Genomic DNA, 23,917 nt, shown 5'->3' with positions numbered 1-23,917 from the left:
AGCCTAATGATCAAATAAAGAGACTAACTTAATAATTTTGATAACTTAAAAAAAAACTTACTAATTTTGGTGAAAATCATAATTAAGACAGAAAAATAGAATATTAAGAAACAATACCTTAAAAATGTAATACATAAATGAACAAATTACTAAGGGTAAATTTGAATAGGCGATTGGGTGCGGTGCGGAACGTTTGACTTACTTTTTATCTCACGCTACAATATCGCTACAATATCTAATTTCACCGCCACCGCTATTTTTACACTAACCGCAGATAAACGCACCGCCCATCCAAACTTACCCTAAGAACGTAAAACCAAGAATTTCGGCCCTCCCAACTTCTCTCATCCCCATTTTCAACTTTTATTTATTATTTTATAATTCGAAAAATTGTTTTACCGAACAAAGCAATTTTAAAAAGTCTCCCTTTCGACCACCCAACGTAAAATGCAACTTCTAGGATTATTAATGTTACAAAAACATTTACAATTACATCTAATTTTACAAACCTCACAACATTAAAACCATGACAGAACCTAACTTAAATTACAACATTTCACTCGAAACCCCACTCCGCATATCAGCAAATCAGTTCACCTCTTAGGAACCCTTCAACATTGACCATACCAACTTGCTTAGGCATGGCTCAAAGTACATCATACTGATACAGTGAACTGACTTGATAACTCTTCCTTGTAAGAGCATGGACGCAATTATGATCCCTTTCTGGCAGAGTCAGCTTGATCAAGTCGAGCTGCTCTCCAGGAAATCAAATTAGTTGATTTTAGTAATAAACTGAAAGCTAAAGAGCTTCTAGCTCTAACCACCGCATCTGCCGACCGACTCATCTTGCCAACCAACATTCCAAACACCTAAATCACAATAAACATTTTTTAAGCATGCGTTCCCTAGAACTGTAATGACAGTAATAATTTAATGGCAGGAATATTTCATAATATAACCTGTGCATGGTAAAGAGCCAAAATGTTCGGATCATCCGAAAGCGAGAGTATGCTGCTGGAAACATAAATAGCATTTGCTTGGATTATTGGCCATGGCGCATTCAAAGCCTGCATTACCAAGAACTATGTTAGTATTTTCCAGTTTCCATGATTTATCCCATTTAGCTAAAACCATGCACATAAGCCAGCAATCGATGTTAGTCAAGGGAAAACCATATAGCCACCAATTTAGATTGCAAGACTTTTAAGAAAAACTTAATTGCATTGTAGCCGTTAAAGAAATTATCCAGTGAGTAATATTTTAGGGAATATATATGTAGTTCTATCAAGCATAGTGCAAACCTGTATGGTTGATGCCATGAAAGTATCAACTCTGGAAGAAAGATGCTGCACAAACTGCCTTGTAAAATCTCTTACGAAGTCCTCGTAAGCACTTCTGAAAGGAGGCAAGATATATTTCACAATAAGGAAATAAGAAAGCCATATGTTACTTTATTTCAAGATTCATGATTGCATACCGATGGTCAGAGTTAATCCTATGTGAATCAAATAAAGCCAGCAACCCTTCTATCTCCATTAAAGGGACAAACCGCTTCAGGGTGTTCTATTTTAAAAAGTAGATAAATAAAAAGAAAATATATCAATTAGAAAGAAGCATTCTTAATAAGTTTCATGCACAAAGGGCCATTGATAGGTAATCACTTACACGGCAGGCATGTCTAACAGCAAGGTCATCATCATGTAGGTGGAGGATCAAGCGTGGGAGTGTAGCATGAATCTGGAAGGATTAGATTGATGAGATGTTAAATGGTGAAAAAACTCATTAATTTTCTACTTCATGTTCAACGTATCAAATGAAGTAGGTATTCAAAATAAAAGGATAACATGAACATGTAACACGGAAGGATCCTTTTGACATGTAATTAGAATAAAAAGCATTTATTGAGTCAGATGGTTGGACTGATAAGATTAGGTTACTTTACTCGGCATGGTCTTGTACTGACATTGGAACAGTTATATAATCTCTGATGATGGCGACACACTGAGTAGATAAAGAAAGACATGACCTTTTTCTTCTAGAAAAGGTATTATGTTGTTCTGTGACTTCTGATAAGTCAACTACCTGCTCAAGAAAAGCATCTTTATGTGCCCCAATTCCATAGTTGCTAAGTGCTCCAAATGCTGCAAAGGCATCAGCCCGCATCTTTACATTCATGGATATCTGTATAAGAAAAAAGGCATTGGCCATCATTAACCAAATGCAGCTTAACACCAAGATTAAATTAACAACTGGAATTGTTCTGCGCGCAGGAGTGTGGGTGCATATTTTAATAATAAGGAGATTATGCAAGAACAAAGACATCAAGAATAACCAATAATCAGTCATAAATAAAAATTCTAGAACAAGGGCATCTTATCTTAGGATATCAAGACCCTTAGCAATCAAGTTACAACAATTAAGAGTATACAAGCCTTTATCAAAGGAGATATGATATCCAGTCTATCCAAGTGGACTTCAAAGTTTAGTTTCACTGGATAGGTAGTCGAGTTTTAACCTCATTATGTACCTTTCTAAGTTTGTGTAAACTTTTGTCATGTACAGAAATAACTTTCTTTGATTTCCATTTGTGGACCTAAACCTAAGAGAACTGTCCATGCAGGCATGCTGGACAACCACTGGGAACGAAATTCTTCAAGATCAGTCTTAGTAACAAGAATTTACAAAACCACTCAAAACTCCACTTAACATTTCCAAGTTATTTGCTTTTGAAATTAAAAACAAATAAACAAACAAGGGAATAAATAATCTAAAATACTAATATATTTCTGGACCAGGACAGACAGGGCTCAGCCACAAACTCAACATCTATGAGCCAGCCCTAATTTTACAAGGCCTAATAAGTGTCAAAAACAGCAAAACGTCCAGGCTTATGGACTAGACTGTTCTTGATTAGGTCTAGTTTGGATTTTCCATGTATTCATAGAATAAGTAGACCTGTATGTTGTCATAATATGGATATAAAATTTCTTCCTAATAATGTATGATATCCAAGCAAATCCAGGTGTATCTTTAAGCACTCTTGAGTCTTGATCTAATAGAAGAATAATGCCATCCCATTTGCATTTGTCATCAATGTCAAATCTTGGAAATCATGGATTAATCATTAATGCTAATAAACTTGCCCATCAAATCGAACCCTAGAAATTTAAGGGTCCATGAAAGATTTTGAAAACAAAAACAACATCAACATCTTCTCCATCCAGCGTGCAAGGGTAGTGGCACATGAGAAGGGAAAAGATACAAACACCAAATATCGAAGGGTTGTTGCATTAGTTTCAGGTTAAATCAGATCGGTAACATACAATTGTATTTGTAATAAATACGGAAGGGTTGTTGCATTACCCCAATCTCTTCTAACACATAACTAAGCAAGGTAAATTGAGTTGCCTGTCCTAAAGTGATGCAAAAATCTAATGTCTAATTAACTTGGCCATAATAAAATATAGTAAATGCAAGGGAATGCACCTGTAGATTGCGAAGCCGAACAGACAAATTAAGTAAAATGGGTTCAACAGCATCTTTGGGGGATGTCTCAAGAATCTACAAAAAGTTAGAAGTTCAAATAATAATACATAATGGAGTATAAGAGGCAAATTGAAAGATTACATATTATCTGGTACAAAAACATACAAAAAGTGAGTCACACACCATAAGAAGAAAGAATGGACAAATTACCATCAGTAAGCATGAAACAGCAGTTAGTTGCACTGATTCATCCAAATCATCAAGCAATGCTAATATTACACCAAGAACTTGAGTTGTATGCTGATAGATATGAACAGATGGGATCTGCCATAGACACAAAAACTCATACCTTCAAAGGGCATACATAAAGTGAAATAATACAACCGGACAAACATTAAAGTGGCAACAGAAATTAAGAAAGAAGTCAATGTGTGTAACTGCAATTTGTTACTAAATAGCAAACTTAAAATCGCATGAGTATCCTATTCTATACCTTCACCAATCCTCGTAGACAAAGGCATCTAACTGTTGGAGATTCATCAGAGACATGTCTGCACAACACTTCCACCATCTCCTCCAATGTGGAGCTGAACCCGCTACTGCAATTGAAATTAGCACATAACAATTCTTTCAAGTAATGACAATAATGATGCCAGGCATGATTATGACAGCAATAACAATAAGAAAAGAAAAGAAAAAAAGGAATACAAGTACAAAATAGCAATAACTTTCAATGATAGATCAAAATTCATACCTGTAGCAAACAAACTCTGATAATGCAGCAGCAGCAGCTTCCCGTTGAAAGTTCTCATGAAGATTCAATGATTTCGTGAAAATCTTACATAGATTCTCAACCTGTAGAGTTGGTTACAATGTTGGCAAATATTTTTCTTTCAGTATTCCATCAGCATCAGTCAAAAAGAGTGTCGTAAAGAGAAAATATCAATTGGACAGTATTACCTCTTTTGGTCTCTTCATAGAAATGCAGCCAGCTAAATCTCCAATAAGATTAATCCACTTTTCCTTTTCATTTTGCTCGCTATCTCTAGCCAAAATCTGAAGACAAGATTTAGTTTTGTTGTAACTTTGTACTAATATGTGAAATCTTTTTCATTGTTCAAGCAGTATCAGATACTAGTATTATCCAAAAGTTTTTACCTTCCCCATTTCAAGGTCTCCAACACATTCACAGAAGGCCTGAAATGCAGTTAAAAGTGCACTGCAGTAGAGAATGAAAATGATCTCTTTTATTTATTTTTTAACAGAACAACAGATTCCAGCTGACAGATACATTTGTGAAAAATAATATGTATATAAATATATAGGAGTCTTACCGTAGTGGCTCATGTTGACCAGAATTAGCTAGACCATGACACTTTCCAAATTGCAGTATAAGTGCAGCAAGAACTGAAGAGTACCTCTGTTCAACAGCTCTCTTTCCAACTTTACCGCCACCCCTGCAATCAAGATGGAACATCAAAAAACTCAGGAGACCATAAAAGTAAGATAAATTCCAATGAGTACAATTGATCAACATACCTGAAGAAGGCGGTGAGAGCAAAAATAGCAGCTTGCAGAATATCATCTGCTAACTGAGTTTCAGAAAGAAGAATAGAGTTTTCTCCTTTTCCTGGATCACTTTTAGCGACACGAGTCTGATTAAGTACAGAGATCAGATGCTCCAGGAACAGAACTGACAGCACTATATGTTGTGAAAATGCCTATTCAAATTAAGAAAAAGTCAAAAACTGAAGGAATAAAATGATAGCCGTCAATAAATAAGGCAAAAGGAAAAGGAACAAAAGTAAAGCATGATAATATATAATAGTGAAATGTAGATTTTCACATTTGATACTCAATCAATTGATTGAAAAGGAACAAAATGGAAATGTTGGTGATGGACCAGTAACTTCATTCTTCATAGAGTATATTCTTTTTTTTTTTTCAAAAAGCACCTAAAAACTTATCATTCATAAATCTGAAAGCAAGATTTCGATGAACAGGAGACTATCTTGTCAGCAAGCCAATTATTGACTTTCCAGTCAGAAACAAAATGAACCATGTTGAACCATAACTTCTACAGAAATCCACAATTTAAAGAGGATTAGGAAACTAAAGAACTACTGGTGTGTCAATCTAGCAAAGAACTGCCATTGCATTCAAAAGTCCTTATACATACCCACGTTAGCCTACTTGCTTATCACAACACCAGAACACAACCTAGAACATATGTTGTGCATTTCTAGGAGAAATCCAGATAATACAGGAATAATTTACTAAAGGGGGACTCACATGGAATGCATCTTGCATTGACCAGCCACCACGTAGCCTAGATATATCTTTCGTGACAATATCCCTTGCAGCAGCAGTCAACACTTCATTGAAAACAACTTTTTCATTTGTGTTCTCAGATAGAGAGGATATCTAAAGGTACTTAAGGATACACAGTGTCACCAGAAAAAAATAAAAAGAAACTCAGTTGATTCTGCAGGCAACAACAATGATCAAACAGGAGAATTAACATCAGCGAGGCTAGTAAAGTTAAACAAAAATAAAAGTAAAAGGATACAGCTCCAAGAACTTCTAAACGTAATTGCTTCTCAGTAACATGCCCTGCAGCTGACAGCAAAGATTGAGCAGTCCTGCAGAGAGACTTGATCAACCATACTTCAAGAGACAATTACTCGCCCCTCTATTATAAGAGTATACAATTAATGAGCTAATTAAAGGTGCATTTTCTTGTTTGATAAAAGCAAAAAACCTTGAGATATTAGCTTCACTCAGCTCAGCCCCTCTCTTTGTCACAAACTCTATAACAGCTACAATGGCCCCTTCAGCTGACTGCTTGATCCTGTTGCAAATTGCTGGCATGCAACCATGCAGGGTGTCTACAAGCTGCAAGTAATAATCAAGAACAACTACTTCTGCTTAGTTTGAAAGCATTTATATTTGAGACAAGCAAACAGAAAGATAAATCTCACCTCATCCTTTGTCAAAAGAATACAGACAGAAGCGACAATTCTGTTAAAAACCTCTGAGGGATCAATTGAAGAATCCTGAAAACACATACAAAATTAAAATTATAGTGTCATAGGTTCATCTTTCTGTATGTTCAAGGGGAAAGATAGGACGAACAAAATCATACACTTCTCAAGATGGCTATTACGTCCTCAAGGGAAGATAAAGCACCATAGCATAACTCAATATCACCACCAACACTAGAACCAAGAGGCTTTGGAAGTGAAAGAGAGATGCTGAACAGTTGATCAAGAATCTAGTCAGAGAAAAAAAGTATTAAATCCTTCTCATTTTTCTGTAGAAATTAAATGCTAACATGTCATATACATGTTAATAAAAAATAAATAATTTTACTGGGACTGGAAACTTCATATTTAAATGACAATTCCAAAAACAAAAAAAAAATCATATTTAAATTATACCAATCCTTTCCCTATAAAAATTTAATACCTGAGCGGAAAGTTTTCTAACTTCAGAATCAGTATCTGCACAGCATGGAAGATACATTATGACTCTATCTCCCAAAGACAGAGCTTCACGACTCGGAGATACAAATGCCGCTGGAAGTTAAAGAGAAGAACTTAACAAGATTACCAAGAGGCATGAAAGATTTGCAAAATATCAAGGCAGTCTACTTACATGGTAAGTTGGAAAAGTTTCCATGCAGAGTACGATCAATTTGCTTGCTGTGTGTGCAACTCCCACGACAGCCTAATGCACAATAGCCACTAACACAGAGCATTCGGAACTTGACAAGCATCTCATATACTGCGAGACAACCTCTTCTTCTTTGATAATCCATATGTGAAGAAACATATTGATCAATTTGTCTTAATATGTGCAATAGCTGCTCGGCTCGGCTTCTTCCATCCTCTCCACTAATTGTTTCACAGATTTCCAGTTAGCACAGCCGTGAATCATAAATCAATTCATACATGCAAAGAAGTAGAAAATTTGTAAACAAGGATTAAATTAAGATTTTAGCAGATGGACTCAGTTCCTAACATCATCACCAACCCAATAGCTTTTGATATTGCAGTCAAACATAGGTGGTAACTAGCAGGAAGTTCTAAATAGTGGAACAAGTTAGCAAAGTAGCTAAGCTATTACAGGGTTAACAAGGTTTTTCTTTCATGTCTCAGATATGTGCATGGGCCTGTTCTCCATCTACCCTTGAAGGCCCCCCTACATGCATTATTGAGGCAAGGAATAAAACAAACCCCACTGACATGATTAATCTCTATAACTGGAGACAAACCTACGTTCAAAGTACATGATCATAGGATTAGGGTCACAGAACAAATAGTTTCTTAACCATTGAAAGCCCTTGGATACCTAAAGAAAATTTTAATCTTTCAAAGGAAAATTTGATATCCTTTCGTCGGAAATGGAACTTAATACACATGTAATAACCTGCTGCAATAATTACACCTCAGGTTTCTAGTGTGAACAAAAAAGCGAGTTTTCAGATATAAGCAATTGAACCTCAATGGAAACATATAATCAGTGATTTTACACTTTAGGTCATCACCAAGCCACAATAGAAACACAAAGGGTTCGTTTAGAACACCAGTAGAAGCACCACCTGTATGCTTATGGTATTTTTTTCCCATGTTCTATATATATAGTGTCACATTATTTAAGTAGTCTAGGAGCGCCAATACCATCTACACAATCAACATGACTTGATTAAGTTCTAGCAATCAATTATGATTTCATAAATCAAAGAAATATTCTCCAACTACATAATAAATCTTACACAACTAATACAAGAAAAAAAAAACTCAAAACCATATTTCCATAATACCTTGTGAGAAGAATGGCACATAGGAGAGTGATAAGGTTATCAATAAGGGGATTGATAACATCAATTGGATCATTTGGCAAAGCAAAGAACCCCAAAGTAGCCTGTGTAAATATTTTCAGACATATTCATGGCTCCAAGTAAGAAAAACTATGGAACAACATTTACATTGCTACTGAGATTAACAAAAATAAACTGAAAAGATATACCTTCATAACACGATTTCTTGTTTCAATAGTCAACTTTGGCTCCACTGAAACCAAGGTGGTACAGGCATTCAAAGCAAGAGCCTAGAGAAGAATCCATATGCAGAAAAGATGTAATAAATACAACTCATCACAAAATCGGTTGAGATAATAGACAATAAATATGACTCATCAAAATATCAGTTGAGGTAATAGGCAACAAATACAACTGCATCATACTGCAGCCATTAGAGCAATAAAATACCTGGGTGCGCAGAAGTTCAAGACTGGAATCAGCAAAATCATCACTTTCATCTCGACCCATTAAAGTTAAAATATAGTCAAGCAACTGGTCTCTTCTTTTCAGTGGGAATGGTGCACCATTTTCGGCAGCATTAATGACAGCACGACCTGCATGAACAGTGGGTTATATCAACATTACAAATTTTAATATCAGAACAACTAATTTCTTATCAACATATTAAGTATGACAGGTGAATATATTTCCTAGCAGTTTTATATCTCCAATTCATCCAACCAGCAGTAATCAATACATGACATCTTCCCAACCTCTATTTCCTCATGAATCATCAAGAAAAAGTATTGAAAACAAGCTCTTAGGACCTTCCTTCTACCTCTAATAGAAGTACATTGCTATTATACGGTTCAAGCCCTACGCAACCTAAAATCTTATGGACACCAATTTACTCCAGGTTTTGAACTCGCTAGTAAAATACTATTTCAACAAACCTAGTAAATCAATAGCTGTAATAACAGCCTGCTTTGCTGTAGGGTGACGTACATGAAGAAGCTTTGAAAGCATGTTTGTCCCCTGCAAGGATGAGACCTATTAATCACCTTACATATCATATAAAATGATGGCACAGGAAGCACAATGAAAAGAGTTGTAATTTCTAATGGGCATAATACAAATTCAACAATCTATAATGCAGATAGGTATAACAATGAAAATAACAATTCAGTCACAAATTGGGATATGTATCAGGGAGCAACACATGCGATGGGATGAATCCAGTACCCACCATATATTAATGGTTTTCAAGCATGCAGCTTGAAAGCTATTAAATACGAATGAGTTAGTGCTTAATTGATAAAGGAGGCTAAACATCTAAAAGTGATGAACATATATAAATACAGAATTCAGAGAATTATAAGGAGGCCAAAAGTTAAGATTCCTTACAACAAGGGCATCTATTCTAGCCTCAATAACCATTGAGGGAGCATATCTTGCAGCATATCCATACATCAGAGCTAAAGCAGCATGTACATCATCAGATTCTTCTGTTCTATAACTTTCAGAGAATAATGATAAAAACCTGCAGTAGGTAAGCCTCAGACTTCAGAACAAAGTCTTTTAGAATGCACACAACCTTAAAACTTACAAATTCAGTTTCAGAACATGCAAAGGATTACATATAAGGTAAACAAATAATATAAGCAAAGCCAAAGTTTAAAGAGAAAGTGCATGAAGTGTTAGAATCTACATATAAGCCAAATATCACAAAATAGTGTTGCAAATGGAAGGTGGATGTAAGCACCAAACCTTTGGAATATGCTTTGACCAACATTATCTAGAATGTTTTTCAGCTTATCCAACACCGTATCCAAGTGGGATGCTGCAACCTGAAAGCACAAAAATTAAAACAATAGACATGCAAAAAATAATAATAAAAGAAAAGAAAAAGCATCAAGTCTACCAATCCAATGGCTTTTGCTAAACCAAGCCGGTTGGTGGGAATAGTAATGTTAGCCTGCTTGTACATCCAGTCGATCTTGCCACGAACATAAGCCCTATCATTAACTTTCTGAAGAAGAATACCAAGGCATCTGCAACACAGATTGCAAAAAGAAAAGAAAGAAAATCAGAGGGTTCCGAATTTCGCCTGGCCTTTGCTTCTACAAAGGAGAAAGGATGTGAACTTCGGGGAATCCATACCAAATGAATTACCTCAGAAACTCAACATCAGATGCTAGCAATATTTTAAGTGGAAGGTCATTGTTAGTTGCTAGTTATTGAAATTGCTGGAACTTTAGTAAGAGGAAAGAGAAACATAAAGCTCATGACAAGTACAGTGAATCAAATTAGTAGATAGTAGACTTAATTCCAGGGAACTGTCAGTAACTTCAAAAAGATGCTTCTAGCAATTGCAAACAAAACTAACACTTCAAATTGCCTTACAAAATAGTTTTGGTTGATGAGATGACAGGCTCAGTGAGTCAATAATGAAAGGAGATTTCACTCCTGAATAAGAAACACTACATAGCAAAAAACCCTGGCTCAGGCTGTTGCAAATTTTCTGTTGCATATTTCAATCCTAGAATGTGCTGAAGAGAGGTGGCCAAGTCTCGATTAAAACCAGAGCTCACTCACCTACAATGCCCATATCTCATACATATGTATGTTAACAAACAACTTCCTGGAAATCATCTCAGTTCTATAATTTTCTTCTGTGGCTGCTAGAGTAAGGAAAATTGTAACTCTGAATGCAAAAGTTCGGCTAAAATGTAAGCACACACTCAAAATCCAAAAGTATGCGTGTCTATAGGAAATAATGTACGCCTTTCAGAAGCATTAAAATTTAACAAACAATTTTTTTTTTTTTTTACTTAAAGCGGCATACTTATAAAACTATAACAAATCATTTCCTTCCTCTAAGCAAACAATATAATATACCCCTTCCTTTCCGTTGTTTCTTCTTGTTAAGGAACCCCAAACACTATATAATATTACCCTCTCCATTCCTCTATTCTACTTTTCATCTGTACCTTCTCTTCTCTCCCTCAATTTTTGTGATTCAAGAAAGAAAAATTCAAACTAATACCGGTGAAGGAGTGCTGAATGTTCATCATCAGGTGTATAAAGCGCATATTGCTTGGTAAAAGCATTTCCCAGAGAAATCACCCAATCAGTGTCTTGAATCACATCCAAAGATTCTGCAAGAAACTGCAACACAAGCAGAATGAGATAGTTATAATGGTACTTAGCACATCAGGAGGAACTAATAGTTCTCCCGGCTGTGGAATTGCTATATTGCAATCAAGAGAAAATTTCATTTCTCATTCAAATGTGAAAAAGCATGTGACCGAATATAGAGAAAATTCCATTTCCCAATGTCAAACATAAAGTTCTCTACAGGACATGTTCATGTTAGAGGTGATCATGGGCCAGGCGGCCCGCCCAAAATATGTGAGGGTTCGGGTAAAAATATAGGCCCGAAATATGGATTTTGGCAAAAAACGAGGCCCGTTTGCCTCGGGCAAAAATTTTTGGCCCGGCCCCGGCCCGAATATAATAAATATATATTTTAAAATAAATTTCTCATTTCCCCTCCCCATTTCCCATTTCCTTAAGCCCTTCCCTCCTTTTTTTATTTTTATTTTAAAATTTTTAATTTTTATATTTCAAATTTTAAAATTTAATTTTAATTATTAGTATTGTTAAATTTGTTGATATGATATTTCATGGGCAAGGGTTCTACTCTAAAATAAAAATAAAAATTCTTTTTTTAACTCTTTATAATTTATAAAATTTTAAAATAGTAATGGTAAAATTACACTTTGCCCCTCAAATGATAAAAAAAGTTAATTTAATCTTTTAAAAATTATAAAAATATAGGCTATTAAAATGATAAAATCATTTTTTTCTATCATAAAAAAAAGGGCCGGGCTCGGGCTTAGTATTTTTCCCGGGCCAGGCCTGGACAAAATTTCAGGCCCATATTTTGGGCTGGGCCGGGCCCGGGCCTAGGAAGCAGCCCGGCCCATGATCACCTCTAGTTCATGTGACCAAGCAATATAGAGGCTGATACGAGGACTAAATACATGAATGATTTATTAGTTGGAAACCTTACATTGATTATCATGTCATCCCAGGTCTCTTGATAGGAAGGATCCAGCTTTAGATCTTCTGGGTCACTAACATACGCCTTCATTTTTGGAATCTAGAGCTTCCCGAAGATAAGAATCAATTAGCAGTAGAGCATGCTTGCTATTGTTGAATTAGGAAACATGCATTTGGCATCAATAAGTACACAAGGAATAGAACTATACAGAACGAACTTGAAGCAACAAAGCATTGATCTAACTCCTGACCGAGCTTTTTACTCAAATAATTACTCTTTTTTAATCTTTGTATATCTAATATGCCGAACAATATGCTGATACATTTTAGAGCATTTTAGAAGCTTTGATGATAAAATAAGCATCAGTGTAGCCAGAAACCTATAAATGGAACTGTCACCCTATTTAAGTGTTTTAAGTTTTAGTTGCTGTCAAAATTTTAACAGTTTAATTACTCAGTAGCACATATGAAAAATTTTCACACCTGTATGCTTTCATCCTTTTTAATTCCTTTAAAACATTACATGCACTGTTATGATTTTGGTTCTTGTAAAAAGAATAAAAATTCAACTCAAACATAAACTTTAACTCAATTCTTCTCCTAAATAAGGGTCTACCTCATCTTGCCAAAACAAGTTGATGTTCCTTGGAAACATAGGTGCCAAATAACAGAGGACCTGTAAACAGTTAAAAATAAGAAGACAGAACCACCATTGGTCTAAGAATGCTAATCCGTTAGCCACACTATACCTCTAAAAATCAAATCTTCTGATTTGAACACCAGTTGTACAGTTTCAATTCAACCACACACGCACAGAAAAAAACACCATTTAGATTTACATGCATTGAGCTTTACGTTGTTCAACTCCTATTCTTTTCATGTATATTTTCCTAGAAAGACGGCTCAAAGCACAGCCATTACAAGTGATACAAAAAATTGGAGGCCACATGAAAGAAGAGAAATTCAATGCTTGCTTAACTATTTTATAAAAAGTTTAAATAATCCTATTCCAAGTAGAAAACTCTTCCAATCCAACAGGCTGATATTCCAAATTGAATATGAGCAATTAGCTCCATATCTTTAAAATTGCTTCAACTTGTCAATGTCCGATAAGTAATATAAGCTAATTCAAGTATCATATATGCTTACTGTCAGAATCTGAGTAGCCCGCTGCTCCCTCACCAAAGGATTGTGCAAAAGAACCACCAAACGTGCAAACAGCTCCTGAATTTTAAATAGGATCGAAGTGATTTAGTTTCATATTGTTAATGGAGTTTGCTTAACACATATATTTGAGAACAAAGCAATCTTATAAGACATTATATGGATAACCATAATTACCTCAGGGTTTGGAATATCACTACGATCTTTACAGTCATCAAGCATATTATTGTTATAAGAAGATCTATGTCTGCATAATTCTGCAATGCATCTGCATACCTGAGTAGCAGCATAAACAAAAACCAGTCATTAAAATCACTAAATTCAGTCCATAATAACATCAAAGGTGTGCAAGAAAAATAGAGTGTCAATGTAAAGAAAAAAACGACACAAAAGCATGTACTGCAAGAAAAATAAAATGTCTGAGGACTTGAAATTTTTTAAGATGCATCTCACCATGGCAACTGCACCAGTATAATCCCGAGGAATAATCATCTTCAATAGAAAAGGCCAAAGAACATGCTGCATAAAGACTAGATGTCAATTAAAGATAACTTTTTGCAGTTAACTTTGTTCATAAGAACTTTTGCAGTCAACTTTGTTCATAAGAACAGCCAATAGATGTTTAACGGTTGAAGAAGGAATTCTATACCTCCATTTCAGGAATCGTGATAGTTAGAAGAAGAAGACCTTTTTCACATATTGCTCTTAATTCGGTTGGACAAATTAATCCTACCTTTGCCTGAGAAAACAATAACACGATAAATAATACCATGACTTGTACGTTATCACACTTTAAATGATCCCTGATAATGTTTCCAAGTAAAATATGGCAATTAATGGTCAAATTTGACCGTTTGACTGATCAACAACTAGAGTTTATGATGGCATGAACTTACTTCACTTCACAAGATGTTCATTCAATTTATTGACATTAATGTATTGTCTTTCCTTCAAATCCAATATATCTATTTTTTTTTTCTTTTCAAAAAACAATCAGCATTTGACACACTTAATTGTCACATTTGTTAAGTAAAACATCAAATTTGTTTTGCCGTAGTGAGTACAGCTAGACCCACAGTTTACCTGGGAGCTTTCAAGATCAATTCTATCCTGTTCTGATAAAGCACAGTGGCGTACAAGATATTCGACAAACAACTCTGCAGTTGGCCCAACTAAGTAACAATGCGAAGCCATCACCACAATCAACTACCATGAAAGTAACGGGACAAAAAACAGTAAGATTAAGACCATATATTTTGATTGATAGAATGATAAGATAAAAAACCACCTAACAACATACCTCGGAGAGAGCCTTCCGAATGCCTAAGCTTTGCTCATCTAGCAAGGACTTCACAGCATCCACTAGCAATGGCCTCTTATTGTGCCAAGCTTCAGATGACCTTAATGGAATTGCGAGTAAGTTGTGAAACATAACTAATAAACAAAACTATAAGACAAAATAAAGAAATAAACCTGGGCAAAAGATGCTTCAAAACACAGAGTGCACCAAAAGTTAAAGGCTCTTCCTTTAATCTGCATTTCTGGTTAAAAAAAAGTACGTCAAAACATTAATTAGCTATTACCACAATTCAGAAAACAAACTAGATCTTTTAACTGAACAAACAATGAAATAAAACAGCAAAATCATTGATACTGTATCAATATGAATTGCCACTTTCCCAATGATACAAACTTCCCGGACCAAAAATGAAGTATTCATTTACTCACATTCAGAAGAAAGGAAAACAAATCCTCGGGGTATATAGAGCCAACAGTCAAAAAGCAGCGCTGTACTTCATTGTATGTCTGCAACACAAAGTATAAAAACTTATGATGTGGAAAAAGAAATGGAATAGCAAGTAGAAGAAATAAAACTTGTTGTGTTCAAGTAATAAGTATTAATAGCAGCAAAAGATGGCCTTGCAGTGATTAATAACCTTCAGTCCCACAGAAAAATCTGAGTGCTCTTTGCCGTCATTATCCATGCAGATGACAGGGAGGAGTGTTGATAATATAACTGTGAGCTCCTGCAAAGGACAACATAAAAATATCCTTCAAGAGAAAAATGCCCATATGGTACATGCAAAAATAATAATAATAATAATAATAATAATAATAATAATAATAATAATAATAATAGTGGAACAGAAGAAGGGAAAAAAAGGAAAGGGTGGAATGGCAACAAATCAGTGATACACAACAACTAATAATCCACTCCTGTTTTCATCTTAGGCATTAGGGAAAATCTAAAATTGAGACCAGTGATTAAACCCACGTGCTTATCATAGAGGCTATATAATAGGGCAAGAACTGAGAGAAAAAGCAACAAAAATATAACATAAGCTCTCTTACAGTGTTATGGAATCCAATCTAAAAGTAATTTGCCACCAAACCAAAATTAAACCAATATTAGATAACACCACTTAACACTTTCAAAAGTTTTTCCTTTTTAAAAAATAAATATTACACTTCATCTTCTGATATTGATAAAAAAAAAAAAAAGCCATTTTTAATAACAGCTGAAAGGGTGGGTAACATCCAAGAAAGGTCAAAGAATGGAAGAAGAAGAAGAAGAAGACTGACTAGTCCTCATAGTAACAGACGGACAAACCTCTCTTTAGCTAGCATCTATATTCATCACTGAGAGAAAAAAGAAATATTCCAGCATAGTTTAAATATATTTTCCAAATATAGGACACTCCATTGATTCTGCCAAGCCAAATCATTGCTTTTAGGAGAAAAAGGAAGCAACAAGATATAATTCTTGAAGTTCTTATACCATATCTAAGAAGAATTATGATGTTACACTAGAAAGCATTGAAAGTTTTTGCATAAGAAAGCAGTAATTAAATGTTAACAGCAATGAGAAAATATTAACGTAAGCAAATACAAGTAAACAATAACAGAAGGGTGATAAGGGCTTTACCTCAAATTCAAGCAAAGGAGGGCCTGTCTCCGAAAGTAAGGAAACATTTAGGAGATTATAGAGACTAGAGGTTGCAATAAGTGCAATATCTTGATCCTTTTTACACCTGATTAAAAGAAAAAGACATTATAGTCCATGTTGATGTCCAAGTTTAAAAATATATGAAGTTTGTTTGGTTGTAAATATCATTTGCGCAAACTGTAAAACTCTACAAGCAACTCCAAAGACTAAATTTGAATCTTACAACTCCAATATAGTAGGGATAAGCCTTGGTAAAGCTGTCTTTAATTGCGTGCGGGTGATAAGACCAACCATTTGGCCTAATGCTTCCACAGATGATACTCGAACCTAATTCAAATAAGAATATAGTCAACAGCAACAGACTTGCTTTATATCCAAAAACAGGATGCAACAAGACAGAACATTTAGATCATTAACAAACAAAAGTAAAACACATATAAGTGATAGGTTTGATATATTTTTCATGCATACGTAATTTTCTTAAAGAAGTTTGCAGTCTTAGCATAATTTATAAGTGTTCCTTTTTTTCCTCTTGGTTGAACACAGGAATTAAGAAAAAAACAAGGGAGTATAACCCAGTATGTGGAGGGTTTTTCCAAAATGAAGTAACAATAAGAACATGATAACATTATATTAATATCTATAATTTAGGTTTTAGTATATGAATGTATAAACAACTATCTAGACTTAGCAAACCTTAAGATCTCGTGAAGCAGCCCAGACTCTTAACAAAAGTTCAAAAGCAGAGTTCAGAAATGACCTGCGATAAATAAAAGATTTATTTTTAGGCCTTAATTATCAGAAAATTATATAAGGCGTCAAAAAAAATGGCAGCAATGAAATTTGTATTACTATAACTCACATGACATCACCATCAATCAGGGAATTTGAAGGGAAATCAACGTTATATTGCCAGACAGCTTGACACCAGCACTTAAAAGCTAGAATTGTAAGAAGAACATATCATCATGGGTTAGTCAGCTATCAATAGAAGACATGTGAAACATATATCCAAAATTAATCATCTAAGTTAAATGAAAAAAAGAAGGTTGAACATTAAACCAGGAAAACATGGAAAGAGGTAAACCAACATAAAGTGAGATAAGTTAATAAACACCGTCAGAAAAAAAAATGGTGTCAAATGAACCGACTCCTTTTGCCAGCTATCTCATATGAGAGAAGAGAATCTTATATAGGTAAACAATTAATTAAATTTCAAACGTACATGAAGGTCATGAAGTTCAAGCTACACAGAAGGGAACTTCAATCAGATTTGAAAGACATAACGAACTATACGAAAATGAAATCAAGATACCAGGAAAGACTGGAACATAAAACAGTAAAAGATTTCAAGAGAAATCAACAAGGTCATTCCATGCTCTTTACCAAAAAACTTAATTTTCTATAAATAAAGAGAGCACGTATATTACCATTTGCAAATATTGGCCGTTGGGCATCTCTAACATTCCCAAGAATAGGCAAAACTCGAGAAAGTACGCCTTTCAAACGCGGAGCGAACTGCAAAGCTTGATTGAATTGAACAAAGAAAAGTACAAAAAAATTTGTTAAACAAAGAAATTGCAACAATCCACAGATTATTTAAGTTCAAAAAAGCAAAAAGAACCACAAAGGTAAGTTATTACCATCAGCAGAAGCAAAGTCTGCAAGTATTTGAATCATAGCCGCCAAAGCTGAGCTTGGCCCTGACAAATGGAGAAATATTTCTTCCATCATCTGCCAAACCAGTATAGACCATGATTATGATTAACTTGAGATGGTTAAGCATGAAATTGAAAAAGAGGAGTAAATAAACTGCACCCCTTTGCCAATCTGTAAGAACTTGAGATGGTCCCCTCACCTCTTCAGATAAACATCATAAACAGGAGAATATTTCAGAAAACTAAAGTAGTAGTGATAACTCTCCAAAAGAGAGTTATAATTTACTAACTTTAGTAGTGATAACTCTCCAAAAGAGAGTTATAATTTACTAACTTTAGTGCATAATTCTGGCTTTTTCTTTAGCATTTTGAGTCATTTTAGTGTTATTTTGTATTTTTTTTCATTTTAGAATCTATGTATTTTGTGTGTTTTTAGTGTCATTTTAGTATGTTTTTAATGTTCTTTTGTGTGATTTCATTTTAATGCCTTTAGTTAGTGTTTTAATAATTTCAATAGGATACTTGTGAGCTTTAATGTTCATTTTGTAGGTGGAATTCAATAGAGCAATCAAGGAAACAAATGCGCAAGAATGGCTAAGTGACTTGGAGTTCACACTCCAACATCAACGTGCACACACCATGCTCTTGGAGCTCATTGTCCTCAACAAGTGTGAGAAGATGGTTTCCACAAGCCATGAACACCATCAAGCCAAGCAACTAGCACATATGCTGAGCAAGGAGCAGCTGAAGAGCCAACATTGGCTGCTCAAAGTCTACACACCAAGGGTGGCGTCCACACACAGTCTAATGACCATTGACATTCCTTGATTGATTTGGTTTTCAGTGAGGCTATATATTGGTCATTTCACCCAGCCTTGATTTCCACCAATAAATAGCCTTGTAATTGAATTGAATTGAATTGTATCAGATTTTGCAGAACTCATTTCTTTTCTTTAGTTTAGATTCAAATTTTAGATCTAGGATTTTTCTCTCAACTTTTCTCTGGTTCTTTAAATTTCCTTTTAGAATTTGTAAACACTTTGAATTTCTTTTGTAATCCACTTCAATTTTAGTAGATTTTCAGTTTTTCTATTGATTGGAGCATTGATTCTTCATTTGGATGAGGAGATCAAGAACTGCCATGTAAGGAGTTATAGCATCCATGGATTTGAGCATTTCTTAACTTTGATCTATCTTTTCCTACTTGATCTCATGTTTTAATGCTTTATATCATGTTTTCCATTCTTGATCTTGTGTTGATGAGCTAAATTGGTGAGATTGGCTCGTTAATTGTGCTTGGGATGAAGGATTGATGTGATTCATTTGATTTAATGGTTGATCTAATCTAGAATTGTGCTTAATCAATTAGGCTCAATATATCTAAGAGTTGACAACCTTTAGGTTTAATTTGGCTAGGGAATAAGCAAGAGCTACCTCGAGTGACTAAATTGGTTAAAGTCTAATATCAAAAGAGTTAGAGTTAATCAGCTTAGAAGCAAGAACTACGGTCATGGGAATGTCTGGTGAGGAATTGAGTCTAAGAGTATCAAGAGAACCTTAGCTTAGGAATCCAAGGACCAACTGAAGTTAGATCCAACCTTGATTTCACTTGAGAATAATTAATTTTGGAGGCCTTAGCCAATTAGTTTGCCAATCATCTTCACACCTTTGGTTAATTCAATTGCCATTTCAATTGTTCTTTAGACATAGCTTCTTTAGTCGTTTTGAAGCCAATGTCTCAAACTCTTAAAGCGGTTGGTGTTAATTTGGAAATGGTCAACTGAGTTAATAATTGAGTTGTCTATTGAATTGACTAGGCACCGTAACTTGTAGTATTCAGTTCTTATATTAGTATCTGATATTACTTGACAACAAAAACAAATATTGAATCTCAAACTCTTTGGGATTTGATTCTCGAAATACTCCATTCAACAGAATTCCTTCCGTTTTATATTACTTGACAACAATTTTGTGCGCTTGCAAGTAATCGAGGGCTTATTTTAGAAAGGTTTTTAATTGAAATATAATTTTTGTAAATAATATGCTAGGACCGTCGTTATCAAGTAGCAAAAGTAAAAGAAAAGAGAACTAACTGCAAGCAACAGACTTACAAGGTCAGGCAGATGTGAGCCTATTGCAACAAGCAGACTTGCTGCTGCCCTTTGCCAATCTGCATTGAGTTCCTATATAACAGTGAGCAAAACATGAAAACTACGAATTTTCACCCATGAAAAATAAATTGCCTCAAGAAAGCATGTAAGAATTGGATCACTAAGCAACGTACCAAAGAGAGCAATAGTTTCAGGCAATACTCAATAAATTTATAGTTTCCTAGTGCCCAAGGAGACACCAGATGGTGAATCTTTCATGCAAGCAATAGAAATAAATTAAGGTCCAAGTAATTTTGATCAATAAAAAAGAAGCTACAAAATCCCTTAGAAAGATCATCCACTAATTCAAACATTAACTCAACAATGAGAACAAGCAAAACAATGCGTGAATTTTTGCTCTCATTATACGAAACAGATTTAAAAGCCTAAGAGTCAATCCAAAATTGAACCCCTTACTAAGAAACTGTGCAAAAAGCTGGTATAGCAACCTAATTCGTGCCAAATTCCAGAGAGGTGAGAACATGTTTTCTAGTTCTAAATGTATGCTATCAACTCTACCGCAACAGAAGGAACAAGAAATATACATACCTTGGAGGAGATAATCTCAGCGGTAGCAATTTTGGCAAGCTTGCCAATATAAGAAGCATCAATGTCGTTTTTATCTAAAGCTCGAACTCCGAATGCCATTACTTGAAACACTCCAGCCATATTACCAAATCTCTACAATTAAGTACCCAAAAAATTTAAATTTTAGTTCCAATTCAAAATTTCTAAATCTACGACAAGGGAAAATGAAGAAGACAATTATTACCCTACGGCCGCCTCGAGAAACAGCGGAGCAACAGTCCAGCACCAGAAGAGGATTCCTAATTAGTAATCGAAGTTCAGATTACAGTAAAAAAGAAAGTGAACTATATAAACTTTTTTGAGAAAAAGAAAAAAAGAAAGAAAAAGAACGTACAAAGGAGAGATGTCTTTAAGAGAAGCCATGGAGGCTTCTCTCACCATGGGAGATTCATCCGCGAGTGATGAGACGAGAACTTGAACGGCCTCTGTTTTTTTTTTTCAAAAAAACAAAAGAACAATTTATAAGAAAATTAATAGCAGTAGTAATTAAAAAGGGGGGAATACTGAAATTGAAGTGTACCTGGAGCCGGAATTGAGCTCCCGAGGGAGCTCGAAGAAGCCATTGAATTGTGCTTCACCAAAAACAAATATTGAATCGAAAAGAAATTTCCACTTTAGTAATCAGAAAGGGAAAGTGAAATCTTAATAGTTAGTTGTTGTTGTTGTGAATCCGAAACTGGACTGATTTCGTGGCATGTTCCATTTCTGTCCTGTCTTGATTTCTTTCTTTTACCTTTTTTTCAATTTGTTTTCTTCTTCCGATGGCGATTTAGTTTCGTTTTGGTCAAAAAAACCAAATCCAAGCTTGCTCCCTTGCTTAAATATGTGTGATATTTTTTTACCGCTTTTCTTTTGTAAAGATATTTAAGCCTCAATTTTTTTTTTTTACCATTTTCTTCATTAGAGATATTTTTTACTGATAAAGACTTTTTTTTTAAATCTGATATAGCGATTCAGGTTTTGGATTTCTCATCTCAAATCTGTAGTTGGAGGTTGAGGAATAATTTTTACAGCTAAAAATATAGTTGTAAAGCAGCAGGAATGTGAGCAAAGTTTGGAGCTAGCTAATGCAAAGCCCAATATACTCTACAACTCTGGTTTGAAACACAATTAGACCGAAGTAGCAGACTAGAAGGTGACTTGGCATTGATTAAATCTATTGTAGAGCAGTGTACAATGCACGTCTGCGAATGTATTTAATAAGGGCATTTTTCAATAACTATTTTTGCTATTGTGATTTTTATTTTTTAGTATTGTTCTGTATTGACGTAGCAGATTTAAACTGCTGCTTGGATGATAGTAGAATTATTTATAAAAAAAATGTAACCAAAATTATCACTTATCACCTCTAATTATAAAAAGTTCAAAAATAATTATCTAATTAATCACGTTTATTCCTCTTTAGTTTACTTCTGTTAATTTTCATTACTCGGTAAGAGAATGATCAGTTTGAAATTTAACTAATAACAAATTTAACCCTCAAATATTTATATATTATATTAGTTTGATCTTAACTTTGACGAAAAATTAACTCTCAACATTTACTCTTTTATCACAATTTAATCTTAATTGTAAAAGAACTTTCATTTTTTTCTCCTTTCTTAAAAAAAAAACTTAATTTTCCTTTTAATTCTTTCAATTCTCAAATTTGAAGAAGTTTTCAAATCCTGTGCTCCATACTTCAACCTCGTATCAATTGATTTGATATTTGATCTTGAAATACTATTGACAGGTAAATCCAACCGAATCGAAGTGAGCTGACTTGAGTTGAGTCATGCTCAAGTCAAGATAAGATTAATTATGTGTAATCAATTTGAGAGCTTTTATGAATAGCAACTCTTGGATGAATCTAAGAGGAGAGCAAAGATAGAAATAAATATGGAGATTAAACTTAGAGGCTTTGGTTTAGTGGGCTAAAAGTTAGTTTCTTCTAAGGCCAAATGAGAGGACATTTTGACTTTGCTTGATAAAGTAGAAAGAAAATTGGAATGATGAAAAACCTAATTTTTCTTTCCTTAGGTGCATTTGGTAAGGAAAATGGAAAGAAAAGAAAGAGAACAATTGAAAAATACATAATTTAAACTAACATACACTTTTCTACTATTTTCAAGATGAAAAATGGTCATGCATCCTATTTTCTTTCCTCTCACTTTTCTTCCCTACCAAACACATCTCAAATTCATTTTCTTTTCACCTTTCCGCTCTTTCTTCCCATTCCTCCACTTTCCACTCAACCAAACACACCTTTTAGGTCTTCACTAGAGCTTCAACAACATCAAGAACTGTTGTGGGTTGGGAAACTTGCAACAAGCTTTGAGTGCAGCCAACAAATGGAGTTGTAAAGAAAAAACAACTAGCAAAGAGAATGGAAAAAAGAAGCCCCATTTCATGAGCGTGAAAGAAAGTGTGAAGTTTTTTTTTTAACAATTTGTGAGGTTATTAGTTACTAGTGTTATGGTAGGTTTTTATTCAAAGTAAAAAATGGATAAAGCTTTGAATGGGAGCTAAAGGAAAAAAGGGTGTGATTTAGTATTTATCCAACCAATACAAAACTTTGATTTCTTTCCGCAAAGGTAAACTTTAATTTTAGAATGATGGGGGTCATTGTCTTTACATTCACAATATTGATTTGAGATATTAGAGGAAAATTTTTAATTTTTTAGTGTTGGAATGTCCAATATTCAACCCTATAACACTCCTACACCTGGTCCGATTGTATCGACCTGGTATAAGACTATTACATTTGGTGCCAAAACTATTTTGGCTAGATACTGTTTAATTTAAACATTTATACATAGTATTTTAACTTAATTAATCCAAAAATTATTAATATAAATGTGTGGGGTCATTATTGGATGTTAGAATATGTTTAGAAATGGTTTTAACATTGTTTTTACTCAAAATAAGGGGAAAAATATCGATACCAAAATCACATTTTGTTTCAGTAATTTTGTATTTCAAAACTTCAGTATCGATGCCTATACCCTTGGTATCGATACCTTGGGTAAAATTTGGCAAAAATCAGTTTAAAAGTTCACTAAACCCCTTGCAA

General features: G+C 34.4%; 1 protein-coding gene across 1 annotated transcript; it reads right to left on the bottom strand.

Annotated features, from left to right (window-relative positions):
- Positions 1–353: 353 nt before the first annotated feature.
- On the bottom strand, positions 354–21,657 carry LOC105799733 (protein SHOOT GRAVITROPISM 6). Its single transcript, XM_012630425.2, has 51 exons — positions 21,386–21,657; positions 21,200–21,290; positions 21,050–21,104; positions 20,827–20,958; positions 20,239–20,310; positions 18,113–18,203; positions 17,900–17,995; positions 17,332–17,410; positions 17,166–17,229; positions 16,693–16,796; positions 16,449–16,554; positions 15,460–15,549; positions 15,251–15,328; positions 14,996–15,063; positions 14,823–14,922; positions 14,606–14,728; positions 14,172–14,261; positions 13,976–14,041; positions 13,700–13,798; positions 13,508–13,582; positions 12,975–13,034; positions 12,369–12,458; positions 11,340–11,461; positions 10,215–10,344; positions 10,061–10,140; positions 9,698–9,833; positions 9,247–9,328; positions 8,762–8,907; positions 8,521–8,601; positions 8,315–8,415; positions 7,147–7,385; positions 6,958–7,067; positions 6,635–6,763; positions 6,471–6,545; positions 6,251–6,384; positions 6,059–6,131; positions 5,782–5,913; positions 5,029–5,210; positions 4,824–4,946; positions 4,648–4,708; positions 4,450–4,545; positions 4,244–4,344; positions 3,983–4,088; positions 3,700–3,813; positions 3,490–3,564; positions 2,086–2,184; positions 1,669–1,740; positions 1,481–1,566; positions 1,305–1,398; positions 963–1,070; positions 354–872 (listed from the first exon to the last, which is right to left on the bottom strand). Exons 1-51 carry the CDS (start codon positions 21,426–21,428, stop codon positions 714–716), a joined length of 5,118 nt encoding a protein of 1,705 aa, XP_012485879.1. The 5' UTR covers positions 21,429–21,657; the 3' UTR covers positions 354–713.
- Positions 21,658–23,917: the final 2,260 nt, after the last annotated feature.

Source organism: Gossypium raimondii, chromosome 9 (genome assembly GCF_025698545.1).
Source record: "Gossypium raimondii isolate GPD5lz chromosome 9, ASM2569854v1, whole genome shotgun sequence".
Lineage (NCBI taxonomy): Eukaryota > Viridiplantae > Streptophyta > Magnoliopsida > Malvales > Malvaceae > Gossypium > Gossypium raimondii.
Note: the sequence above shows the minus strand (reverse complement) of the source record. Positions and strands in the feature narration are given on the sequence as shown.